Raw genomic sequence first — 14,321 nt, 5'->3', positions numbered from 1 at the left:
TATATGCCTATTGATGAGCAGCAAACTAAAGGCTATAAGTAAGCTGGAAATAAAAAGGTACAACACACTCTGGGAACCAGAGAAACCCCTCTTTTAGGAATTAGGTAGACAACAATCTAAAACATACTGAAGAAAATTGTGCCATAAGGCAGAATATGAGGAGTATAAGAATTTTATTGTTTCCAAAAATTCACATATCTTCTTTCACACAGTAAGATACTACTTTAAGAAGGAGACAAGAAAAGGTATTTTCGTGGTACAAAGGACTTCAAGAAAACAGGGGAGAAAAAGAGTACTACCTTGTAATCAAAACTTTGGTTGGTTGATTCTAAGGATACCATGCTAGATGGACATTCCGCACTCCCATCTTCTCGAGGTCTAAAAGTAATCATAACGCTCAGGTCCTTTATAGTTGCAGCGATCAAGTAATTCCTCACAATCTTCAAGCTTTCTTCGTTTGATATGCAGAAGTCATTTTTAAGTGTACCTAAAAGGGAAAAATAGAAAAAACAAAATAAACAAATTTGCAAAATCAAAATTCATATTGAGATTTTGTGCTAGGCTAATCGAAAGGCAAAACCATATAAAGTGAATTTTCCTTGATTCCTTTTGTTAACAAATGAACCAAACTGCAGTCACTCTTGTTGATAAGTAGCCTACACTTAGAATAGCTGTAATTCCTGTAAACTATCTATATCCATTATATTTTAGAGTCTCATTATTATCATTAGCTTAATATTTAAAATAGTCTAAAAATACAAATATACATGTTAAAACTTTAGTAAGAAAAAAGGGACAAAGAAAATATCATACACATACTTTAAGTATGTGAGCTGAGGTTGGTGAATTATGGCAGCCAAAGAAAATAATTGAAGCAACCTATAACTATTATTAAAGAACAGACTTAAAACCAACATTTTAATCATTTTCTTTCATTATGACAATTTTAAATTACTGATATCTGGATGAAGTCTTCGTGAACTTGTGATGTGTTGATTTTACTGTTTCACCTTCATATAATATCAAGAAATCATGTAGTGCATCCGGATAGGACTTAGTCTCTTTGTTGTTATACTGGCCTCTAAATATTTTGAAAGACACGACTTGCTTTTATTTTTCAGTACAAACCACAACTTTTCAATAATGTTGGCACCAAATCATACAACGAGAGTACTAGAACGGAAATCAATTTTAAGAGTTGGCTCTTCCTAAAAGAGGGAGCTTAAGGATAACTTTTGAAGAATTCCAACTGACTTTTCTTTTTAAAAAGCTCCAAATGACATGGGAAAATCAAGTACAGCTTTGAAGAGAATCTTAGTCTTAATCACATCCAAGAATTAGATACCAAATTAGTCCAAACAAATGCAACGCAGGCTTAGAAAAATGTGGAGGCTAGCTATCAGGTTTGGCATAGACTGAGAAACACTTGATGGAAAACTTGAACACACCAGTTCACTTCAAATCAAATGGAATAAATTAGAGGTACTAGGCTGATCATATACAAAAAATCTTCATGTATACGTATAAACACAACTAACTCGATTTTGGTAATAAATGGTGATTAACTAAAAGATAGTACTTTTTACCTATATTCGATAAAATTCGTGACTAACATAGTTAATCTAAGTGCATAGCAGCAGTTTTTACTTCGGGATTAACTCTAGGTAAGGGCGTATATGCTAACTAAAAAAAAAACTACTTAAGAAGATTTAAATCGGCCATTAGCCTTTTAAAAAAGTGAACCTAAGCTAAAGATAATCGACTTCGATATCGGGTTTCGACCCTTGATTAAATGTGCAAGACAGACCCATGATCACTCATGCAACTAGATCTAGATACAAATAATATTACTTAAGCATAACAAAATAAAGGGAGACGGTAGTGTCCGCCAGTATTGTACTGAATGAAAGATAAAATTTTAACTTACAAAAATGCTAAATCACATAATTCCTACAACACTACATAATCCTACAACAATAACTACCAGAACATTCATTTTGAAAACGTATTCAAGCATTCAATAGAAATAAACAAACAGACAAAAGCTTCACTCGATTCTACATCCTGAAACCTGCAATCTTCACCTTAGAAACATAAACCAAAAAAAAGGCAAAGGAGATGGAATTTTTACCTTGAAAATTAAATACATCTTGAAAATTAAAAATAAAAAAATTTTAACCTCAAAAGAAGTTTTTTCCTCTGCTAAAACACTGAGTTGAAGATACCCAATGGACTATTAACATATAATCGCAATAATAACATCAAAAATTTGAGAATTTCAGAAGTGAACATTCAGCTTAACCATAGAAAGAGATGACCCAGAGACAACTGTCAAGACTAAGAATAAAAAAAAATACCATAAATAAAATTAGGGATAAACAATTTCAAACCTTCACAACTTCGAATGGCTTACCAAATTTCGATTTCAAACTATGAACTCTCTTTGTTCGTCCTTCTACTTCCAAATATTTTTAAATGGATTAAAGAAATTGCAGGTGAAATCTGAAAAATATATATATCGAAAAAGGAATTTGAGCTCATACCAGGTGGAGTACTATTTGTAATTAGGGTTGTTTCATCTATAAGATTTGACTCAAATATTGTGGTATTACAAGAATTGAGAGTTTAAGTAATGAAGAATTGAAGATTTATCAAGAGAAGCTCAAAAACTTTGAGAGAGAAATTGAGAAAATCTAAAAACTACATATACGGCTTTTGTTTTTTCTGTTTTTTCAACTTATAACTTTTATTTTATTTTTAAATAAATTAATCAATTGGATTAATATAGCAGCGACTGATTCGCCCCAAAATGACATTCAATGGCGACTATTTACAAGTTGCCACTAAAAATGTGGAGCCAAAATTTTGGTATTAGCAGAAATTGATAATTTCAGAATTAGTGACGCATATTAGTTGCGAGTCAAGAAAACTTGCCACTAAAAGTTTATATTATGCGGTGACAACATGTGCCGCCACTAAATATGAATCTTTTGTAGCAACAAAAAGAGTCACCACTAAATGTTGCTACAATAAGTCATGTTTCTTGTAGTGTAGTCAGCGTACGATAAATACCATAAACAAATAAAAGTATAAAATAAACTAATTTAATGGTGTATAATCAATCTCAGAAATGCCCATGAAAATCCATAGAGCCTATACAATGAATACCCCTTCTTCACATATGTATTCTTCTACTTGGTGAAGTCTATCCGCTTCGTCAGATAGTCTAGAGTCAGCATGAATGACTTCTTATCTCAAGGATATCTCTCAAAAAAAGCTCATGTTATTCACCATCTTGATGATGTCTATGTTCAGGATTTTCAACAAATCACGTGCAAGCAATATGCAATGAACGAACCAAACCAAGCAGCATTTAAACTTGCCCTTTTTGTCCAGTTTTTCACCTCTAACAAGCTTTAACAATCTCTTTTCACGAACACTTTTTTTTCTTGCAACCCTATTTGAGAAAAGTTTTACCCTCTTCCATGACTTTGAGATATTTTGAATTACGGGGATAATGGCCACAGTTTAACCCTGTGATTTGTATAAACTCCTTCAGGCCAAAATATGTCAGCCTGTAGTTGATGCAGAACCACAATTCATGTAGCATATTCTCCTGTTAAAATTGATGAAGAAGTGTATAGTGGATAAAAATCATTGAACTTCTAATGTTTTGGCAAGTTTCATAAACAACTAAAACAGAAATTCTTAAACATCGACTTGAGAAGTTGATCAACAATGACTTGTTTGTCTTAGCCGGAAAGGATTCAACATCATTCATGACTATAGTGAGGTCGTATCTCTCGATCAAAGTAAACCTTGCACAGTGGGGCAAGATCAATGCTTCCTCATCTATCCTACACTCATTTTTTATTTTCTCTCGCTCATCTCTCCTAGAAGCTTGAACACCTTCATTAAATGCAACTCCTATTCTCCGACTCATCGACTATCCGTCTTTTTATTTTCTTAGTTCTTCCAACTTCTTCAGCTTTGTGTTTATTACCTCTAGCCATTTTTTATGATCTACGTACAAAAAATAAGATTAACTATCATATCAAAAAGGAGTACCTAAGCGGCCAAACAATCTATTAACTGGACAACAACACAAACATATGAATGTGGAATCCAAAAAGAAAAAAATCTTATCTAAACACCATTACAGTCAAGAATAATTGAAAATCAAATCCAGAAATCAAACAAATACCTAATCAACCGAACGGTCTATTAACAGAACAACAATAATGTATGATCAAACTACAAGAATAGGTATCTAAAATACCGTTACGTTGAAGAAAAATTCAAAAAATTTAGATTTTTAGGCACATTAATCGATGAAAATCGCAAAAAAAATTTGTCATGCAATCGACAACGATAATCAAAATCCATCAAGAATTAAACAAATATCAACTTTAAAAACACATCAGTATAATCAAGCCTCATTTTTTAAAAAGAATTCAGATTTTTTTCATCCAAAATCAACTCCAGTTACGCAAATCAAAAATAAAAAAAAAAACACAAAAAATAACTCCATCAATATGGAACACAAATTAGTCGGGTGATTGAGAGAATTTACTAAATTGAAAGATGAAAGACCTTAGACTTTGGAAAAGACAAAAGTCGAAAATAGAGTTGTGGGAAAGGGAAATTGGAAAAAATGATGACGGTGAAGGGGGAGTGAAGAAAGAAGTGGCAGCAGCTTGTTGGACTTTACAAATTGGTCCATATCTCATACCTTTTTTATTTCCTCTCCCCAAATTCTAAAAATAAATCGAAAAAGAAAATAGTGTTTCTTTTTTCAGTTAAATTTTGAAGGTGCCTTAAATATCAAATCTTCCCACATGCGTTGGTGATGGGTAATTAGTGGTAGATCATGGCAGTAGCGGTTATATAAGTTATACCAAGAAATAATGACCACCCTTTTGCCAATTTATTCCCACAAACATAAAAATATAGTTTACTTTGATATTATAATTTTAATATTAAAATGTCATAAACACCAACACACCCTATGAGGGATATGTGTATACTGTAACACCCGCGGACACATATAACTCGGTTCTTGGGTTAACATGTGGATTGAACTTCACATTTTGCCTTATTAAGATTGTTTAATCTTTCACCCATTTTCTTTTATATTAGATTGAGGAGATTCAAGCAAGAGTGAACGGAATGTAGAGAGACAAATTAGGCTCAATAGGCTAATGAGTGAGCATGGAGCAATGCCATTGGTTCATTGGTCTGATTTGAGAGAGAGAAGCCCGCAGTGATAAGACATGAGAGAAAGTTGTGCAAACAGATTCACTAAAGTTTGAAATTGATATCTATCGAAGCATGAGGTCATCTCATCTAAAAGTTAAACTATTTAAATGAATGTATTTTTATTTAGTTAATCTCGCCTTCAATAAAATGGAACGGGAAGAATTATTGAGGATTTATATTACCGACCTAACTAGGTTCGGATCAAGATGGTAGCTGATTCTACATGTGCTGATCACAAAAGGACATGATGGAGGAAAGTAAGGGATAAAAATTAAAAAATGGGCAAACTAAAGTTTAGCAGTAGTCTTATCCAAATCAATAAAAGTGGTTTGCCACTAACTGATGTTGGCCTGTGGCTATTGTACGTAATATGTAAAATCAAATTTATGCTATTCATATCACTAGACATAAAGGCAACCATGGGATCAAGTTGGTATCTGCTTGCCACCAATTTCACCTCATGGGTCCTCTTATATTTTCCTCTTTTCCTGTCTTTCTTCAGAATCTTCTTGTTCATCTTTATGTTACATGATCCTTACTTTCCTTTAATTGAAATAAAAAATCAATATGTAGATTCCTCGCAAATAATTCATACATCTTTCTTTTTCTTTTTTCTTTTTATAATTAGGGTGCACAATTTCCTTACATGCTAAATATGCATAGTTCTTTTCAATGCATTAGAAGTTCAAGTATCTTGATAAAAGAAGAAATTGTTAGAATCAAGCTCTAATCTATCATGTCAAAAGTTATAGCTGATAGCAAGGGTGCGACTTTATTTTTAAACTAAGTCCACCAAGCCAGCGCTATGTTAGATCAATGATTCTGACTCATGCACCCAGTGGCGGATGTAGAGTAGAGGGTGTGGGTTCCAGGGACCCACACCTGCTACCGTAAGGCTTAAAATTACATAAAAAAATCATCAGAAGTTATAAATATTAATAGGTTGAAACTCATAACTAAACCAAGGGATAACTTAGTGGCAGGAAAGGAGCCATTGGGAACCCACAAGTTTAAAATTCTGAATCCGCCTCTGCATGCACCCCATTCTCCTCATGAGTCTTACCCTAGGCAGGATGTTGGTGTTACCTAACAAGTAACACCAAAATCAATCGACCAAAAAAATGAACGAATTAGTTAGATTTTTTTTTCTTATTCCGTCTAATATATTCTTAAACAGGAATCTAAATCTATTTGTAATAACAAGTTGTGCCAATAAGAAAAGGGGAAAACAAACCTCCAATTTATTGCTATATTAATATTGGAGAGGTCCCCCACCAATGGAATGCATAAAGATCTAGTGAAAAAGAAACCCATAATTTGAAAAAGTCATGTACAGATGCAATCACTTTCAAACAAGAAGAAATGGAGAAAAATAATCAAACGAAAGAAAGCAATACAAACTCCCAAGTACAAAGCATTATAGTGTTGCTGAATCTAGAAAGATAGAAAAAGGAACGGAAAAGAAAACAATATAAATCTAGTAATAATTCTATCCTATATGTTTGCAAGATCCATAAGAAAAGACGACTAAAATGGAAGATAAATTCAAGCAAAGAGGATCAACCTCTTGCTTATCTATGTTGGCTCCCAAATATAGAAAACCCAAATTCTATCAAGTATGACAATATAATTACTACTCTTAAACCCATGCACGTTCAGTTCAACTATATGAATCTTCTATGGTCATCACGCACCTCCAGTCTAGCTATGTGAATCTTCACTAATCACCACACACTTCCATTTCAATTATATGAATCTTCACTGATTATGTCGCTCCCTCCATTGATTTTTCCTGAGGTTTCCATGAGGAAGCCCATACCACTTGTTCTTCTCTCCATGTCAAGTAAATTCCTGGTGACTCTTGATCTACTTGTTGTTGAACAAGTGACCATCCAGCTTTGTACCTCTTAAGCAAGGCCTTAACATCATCAACAGCATCATCATTTAGTGGAGATGGGGTGAAACATTCTCTGAGCCTTTCAGACCATTGATTTCCTCTTTCTCTTCTTTCACTATCTCCTTGATCACTAATTTCATTATCACAAGCCAAAACCTTAACTATGCATTTAGAAGATTCCCTTTCGATCACTAGCCTTTCGTTGCTCGTTGTTGGAAAACTTTCATCAAGCATCTCAAAGTATAATGTGTAGAACCTAAGGCATTCTTCAAAAGACTTAACAAAGTCATTCCTTGTGCTTGAAAAATCAGCTTCATGTTCTACTATTGTCACAACTTTAGGGTTAAGAGATTGAAGCATTCTTATAACAGCTCCCCTTTCTTCTATTTCAACTTTTCTCAATGCTCCGATGCAATTCACAGCCAATGCTTCCTCTTCTTGTATATTCAAACTCTCCTTTGTGAGTTCTTTCAAGTGGTTTAATTCACTTATAACATTGAACTCAAAAGGCACTCCCATTAACCTAGCAAATTTCCCCATCCTTTGCGCTACTTCTTTCATAACAGACTTCACTAGGATGCTCTCCGTGACCACAACCGTGAGCTTAAGATGTGGAGTTTCGTCATTTCGTGTAGCCAAGGCTTCAAGCAAAGTTGGCCATTGAGTACAAAAGGTGTCACTTATATCAATTATATGAAGCTTATTCTCTCCATCTAATGCTTCTAAAAGTGCACCATTTGATGCGACGTGACCAAAAGTTGTCCATGGACTTACCTCTTGGAACTTTAGGATCAATTTCCTTGATGAATCAAATGATTTGCTCTTTTCAGATGCTGAAGTTAGGGTTTTGTAACACCTCAAGCCAGTGTCTGTGGCCTTACAAAAAAGGGCTTGCAAGAAATAAAATGCCAATTTCTGATTGCAATCACCATAGGGAGAAGCAAGTTCATTCAACATCCACAACAAGTGATGGATCTTTCTCGAATCCTTGTTATAAATCGCGGTAGCACACTCCCGGAGAAGCCTAGGAGCCCATTTGGCATCGGAAACCGGCTCTCCATATTCCGGTGATTGACTTCTTGATGATGAGTTTTCATGATGAGGTTGTTGATTAGGGTTTTGCATGTTTATCAAATGAATATGATGATGACCATGAAAGTGATGATATTGAACATTCTTTTTTTCTAAGAAATAACTATAATTTGTAGGTTTGGTAAAGAAAAGACTTTTCTCCATGTGTTATGGAGCCCTCTTGGTAGTGGCTCTAAGAAAGCACTTTTGCAGGTTTAAAGCCATGGGAAATAATCAAAGTAGGAAGCTTTTAGAAAGCCTTAAACTTCTAGAAACGTAATTGGTCATATACATCCTCACCATATGGCCTTATTTATTGCTTGATTTTATTAAACTACTTTTTCTTTTTAAATTTATGAGCTATGCTGTACTTATGTGTATATATATGGTCGTCAACCGGCTTCGGCTGCTCGTCATTTTCTTCTCTCCAATTTCTCCAATATCTTGCTTGGATTGAAAACACATGTCATAATTTAAAATTAATAATCGATATTTAATTAGTTAAATCAAAGTTTTAATCATGGTTATCTACTTCCATATCTGTGTTGCTTAAATATTTTTACCAATCCATTATATCTTTGTTAAATATATTAAACTATTTTCTTTCTTTCCTTGAATAATTTTTTGCCGGATTTTTATTTTTTTTCTAATGTTTGTCATTTTTCTTAAGTACTCCCTCCGTTTAAAAAAGAATGACCTACTTTGACTTGGCACAAAGTTAAAAAAAATAAAGAAGACTTTTTAATCTTGTGGCCTTAAATTAAAGTTGTGTCAAATATATCAAAATGTTCTTTAAGCTTGTGGTCCTAAACATGTCATGTGGAAAGTTGAAATTAAAATATTATCAAAAAAGGAATGGGGACATTTTTCTTAAACGAACTAAAAAGGAAAATAAATCTTTCTTTTTTAAATGGAGGGAGTAATATTTTTCAAATAAAAAAATAAAGATCATTGTTTGAAGTTTTTCTAATTTTATTTTCTTCTTGTGCCAAATAAATCCATTATATTGTGCCAAACCAAACATGAAGATTGTACCAAATAAATCTATTATATTTTTTTTTATGTAGCTCTTTTGAATTCTCAATTAGAAAAATTAAATGAATTTAAAAAAAATATATATTTAGGAAAAGTTTTTATACATATTCGTGGTAGTCAAGAATTTTTTTTAAGCTATTAAGTAAAAGATAAAATGGATATTTAAGGAGCAAATATAATTAAATATATGGAAGTACATAACTATGGTTAGAACTCTTATTTAACTAACTAAATCTCAGTTATTAATTTTAAAATATGACATACGTCTTCAATCTAAGTAAAATTTGAAGAAATTAGAGAGAAGGAAAATGAAGAGGAGTCAATCCATTGTCTCCATGAAGCGACAAAAGAAACGATTGAAAGACGTACTATACTATTCTTTTATTTTTCATTATTGTTACAATTTTTTTTTAAAGTAAATGATATCTAGTTTGACAAATATAGTATAGGAGGGTATAACTGAAAATGATGAGAAAATGATCTCTTATATTACTTACAAATTAAAAGAAAATAATTTTTAAAGATTTTTATGTGTAAAAGTGGAGATATTTTATGTGTAAAAATAAAAATCACTTATGGAAAAAAAAAACATAAAACTAAAAACGGATATATAAAAGACTACAAAATCAAATCTCTCGGAATAAAAACACAGACTAAACTCCTTATCTCTATTGACAAATTAAAATAACAAAAACAAACAGAAGAAAAAGAATGCATCACTCAAACTTGACAAAACTTGATAAGAATCAGTGAATCGTACTATACTAATTGTAATTTGAACTATTTAGTTAATAATTTTCTGTTTAATGTTAAGATTAATCGGAAGTTAGCTATTAGCTTTTGTAAATGGACTAGCGTTGTTGAAATGTTTAAACAATGATAAAAATGAGTAAATGGATGGTCTTTGTTTTTTCCTAAAGGTTTTGGCTTAAAGTAAAGTTTATAGCCTAGTGATAATGGTAAGAGAAATAGCCGATCTCTCTATGTAATTAAAAAAGTTATTAAAATAGATGATCCACTTAAGCAGACAAACATCACAAATATGCAACTCAACCAAGTTTTCATTGGCTACTTCAAGAAATCAACAAAGTACTACTTAAAAGTTAGATTATGATTGTGTGACGGATAAGATTTCTTCGCCCTTAATATGAGATTATGGATTTAAGTTTGGATATAAAAAGAATTATGTTAGGGAGTGTGAACCATCTTTAATGGATCTTATGCAAAGTGAATTCAAAATAGTTGGCACTCCAATACACATATGCAAACCGGATGAAAAAAAGAAAGAGTAAAAAGCGTTGTGATTCTGCCTTTATTTCATTCATTTTCTACTTTAGTATGTATGTTGGGCTTAGGAATTGGAGACTTGCGGTTTTTTTTTTAGGATTTTTGTCCTGATTTCTTACCAAAATTAAGTTTTACTTTTTTTCTGGTAAGGAAAGTAAAAGTAACCATAAATATTTTTACTTTTTCTAAGAGAAAAATACAAATCTTTTTCATATTTGACAAACCTCTTTCTTGGAGGAAAGGTTTTGGATATCTTTAAATAGAAGACCCCTTCTCATACCATAACACAATAGTATCCACAATGTAGTCATTAAAGAGTCTTTGTTTAGGGGGAGATTTCTTCCAATAGGTTTAATGTTTTTTTGATATTAGGTTTTATCATATGTAGGCCGATTGACCAAAACATATAATAATTTTATGCTTTTTAGTATTGTTTTTTTTTGTTGTCTGATTTATCGTCTCATAACTTGTAACTAGTAGCTTTCGCATGACGCCCTCTCAATTTCGAACCCAATAAATGGTATCAAAGCTCATGATTTAATGATTCAATGGTTTAAATTGAGGACATGTTGAGATTAAAGTTGCAATCAATTTGATGATAATGAAGATATTTTGTCAAAATAAAACTACATGTGGAGATAATTGTCAATCATATTTTCAATGATCATGTTGTCAAATATTTGAAAATAAAGCTCATTTTTAACCCTGCAAAAGGGCTCCAATATTTTTAACCCGAAAAGGGCTGATATATTTTAACCCAAAAAGGCTCAATTTTTAAAGCATGTCAAGCAATAGTGATATACGAAGATTATGTGAATAGCCAAAATTATGCATATGACATGAAGAAGGCGGATAAGTCAAGAAAATTCTCCCAAAAAACGGAGACGTGATAGGTTTTTGCCCTTATTTTCTTATCAAAATTAAGTTTAACTCTTTCTTGTAAGAAAAATAAAAGTAACCATAAATACTTTTACTTTTCCTAAAAGGAAAATACAGAACTTTTTCATATTTACCAAACCTCTTTCTTTAGGGTTTTAAATATCTATAAATAAAACTCCTTCTCATACCATCACACAATAACATCCACAATATAGTCATTAAAGAGCGTTTGTTTAGGGAAGATTTCTTCACAATGTAGTCATTAAAGAGTGTTTGTTTAGGGAGATTTCTCTCAATATATTTAATATATTTTCGATATTTGGTTTTATAATATGTATACTGATTGACCAAAACATATAATAATTTTATGCTTTTTAAGATTTTTTTTTGTTATCTCATTTATCGTCTTATAATTTATAAATAGTAAAATGTTTGGTGAACACGTTAATATAAAATATCCCTGATCATTCTCTAATTTATTTCATGCAGCCGGTTTAAGGGCATAGGAATCAGTTATTCCTACAAAATTAAATATATTAAAAAGGCGATCTCCCTTAATTAATTGCAGACGTCTATGTGACTGTGTGTATAGAGCGTGATATTTGCCCTTGTTAATAAGAACAAATAGATGGTGATAAAAGCAAGGCGTATAGCGACAGATTATGACTTATTAAATTCTACAAAATTAAATCATCAATTTCAATTACTTTTTTTTCTTCTAATTGTTTGTATAGTAATATCACTAATCCTATTACCTCTGGTGAGCAAGCTTTGATTCCCATACTCTCGAGAAGTTGTTGATCGAGATCGTGAAGTTATCACAAGAGAAGTAAGAAGTTTAATTAATATTTTATATTTGTGCCGCTGTATGTAACGAAACAAAATCACTTGAATTACAATATTTTCTAGATTTCAATTTGAACAATGATCTGTATATTTTACGTAAAAAAATAGAATTCTTACAAATTAATGGTATATTCTACTTGACCGGAGAAATTATTTTTTGAAAAATAAAATGGCACAGATTAAAATGATCGAGAGTCGAGAGAGTTGTCAAAAATCGAAATACACTGTGGTCAGTTCCCTACCACTTAGTGCACTGACAAAGGAACATAGGATTAGTCTCACGACTGCCGGCCGTAGGAATACCTTTAGAAACAAAAAAAAAAAACAAGAAATACAGACTAATTGGTCTCGAAAAGGGAAATTGTGTCCCAATGAGACTAGTAGCATGGAAGCTAGAACATCACATCAAGGAGAAAATATAGTAATGTTATTACATTTAGTTAAAACAATTATTAACAAATATAAAAGATTAGAGAATATCAACTTCACTGACTGGTTATAATAGTTTTAATATAAGAGTTCTAGTCAGCTTTATTTATTTATTCTTTTAAATTCATAATATTAAGACGAAAAGGACAACAAATTGTCTTGATATTTGGCTTGATCAGAAGTTGTAAGAGTATATCAAACCAAAATTCACAGTTACTAAGAACTAGTCTGTTAATGAACAATTAATGCAGGCCTGGGTTTTTTTTCCTAATAAGTATAGTACCTTAAAATTATAGGTACACCTATGGAAAAACATTATTGTTCTCCTAGATTGTTCCGTCTGAAAAGATAGTTAAGATCTATAACAAGACAGGACAGTTGCTTAAGCTGAATGATTGCCCATCATACTTTCCCGGTCGCAATTTATGTGACATTATTCGCTATTTAAAATTTAAATTATATATACTTTGTTTAATATTTAAAAGGCATACTACATAAACATGTCATTTAATTTGGTCTCAACTAGCATCTTTGCTCTCTTACATCAGATGTGCATAAATCTATACTTAAACTATCATAAACTTGAATAAGCAAACACACATGTCCTACATGACAAATCTCACGCGATTTGACATGTAGGTTGCGTGCATCTCTCACGATTTTCCATGTAGTACGCGTGCCATGCGATTTTTCATGTAGGACACATGTTTTACTTATTCAACTTTAGGATAAATTAAGTGTCTACTTTTGCATGCTCAAAATTGAAGGACATATATATCAGTTGAATCCAAGTTAAACGTTACGTTTATGTATTGATATTTTTTTTAAAATTATATACATAGGATAAGAATTGCAACTTCTTGTATTTTTTGTATAATTTATGAATATCTAGATTATAATTTTAAAATATTGAGTTAATTTAATCCAATTTAAATTCAATAATCAATCAACTTGACTCTCGGAGGCTCCATAACTAGTTGAATCTCCGGTGTGCAATGAACCACCAATTTCAGAGTGTTCCACATCTCATGATCAAGTTTATCTCAAATATCCCTTCACATTCAATCAGGTGTCTTACCACTTCTCTGAGTAACTTTCACGACTCGAGTCGAGGCCCTGACTGTGACAGTCATCCCACATCAATGAGAGCCTGGGCCGATCTCTTAGCATTACATCATAAGCTTAGTCATAAATAGAGTTGCGAAAATAGACCCATACGATATGAAATTCAACTGAAGTAATAATCCATAAATCAAGTCTTGAAATACGACATAAAATATTTAACCAGCTTTGTCTATGGAGCCTTTAACAATAAGAATGGAAATCCTAAGCCAAGACATGACTACAAAACTACCATAAAACAAGATAGTCCAAGTTTAATCAAAAGAGCACCGATGCCTTCCGAAAGATGGAAGATTAACCACTTGCTAATTGTCGTCTCAAAAGAATCCTGGTGCTGAGTAGGATCACAGGATAAATCTTTGAAACCTACATCATCAAAGGATGTAGCATTCGGGAACTGTCAGTACGACGAGTACTAGTATATAACCCAAGAAAAATGACAGACAATTTATACAAGTAGTTATAAAATTCATAGCGTAAGTAGAAATAGGAAAAT

The 14,321-nt window shown here is 32.1% G+C and overlaps 1 protein-coding gene across 1 annotated transcript; it reads right to left on the bottom strand.

Annotated features, from left to right (window-relative positions):
* Window positions 1–6,605: 6,605 nt before the first annotated feature.
* LOC107847992 (protein SHORT-ROOT) lies at window positions 6,606–8,600 on the bottom strand. The gene has a single exon (XM_016692636.2). It carries the CDS (start codon window positions 8,390–8,392, stop codon window positions 7,025–7,027), a length of 1,368 nt encoding a protein of 455 aa, XP_016548122.1. The 5' UTR covers window positions 8,393–8,600; the 3' UTR covers window positions 6,606–7,024.
* Between the last annotated feature and the right edge of the window lie 5,721 nt (window positions 8,601–14,321).

This window comes from Capsicum annuum, chromosome 1 (genome assembly GCF_002878395.1).
Source record: "Capsicum annuum cultivar UCD-10X-F1 chromosome 1, UCD10Xv1.1, whole genome shotgun sequence".
Lineage (NCBI taxonomy): Eukaryota > Viridiplantae > Streptophyta > Magnoliopsida > Solanales > Solanaceae > Capsicum > Capsicum annuum.
This window is presented reverse-complemented; position numbering and strand designations above follow the sequence as displayed.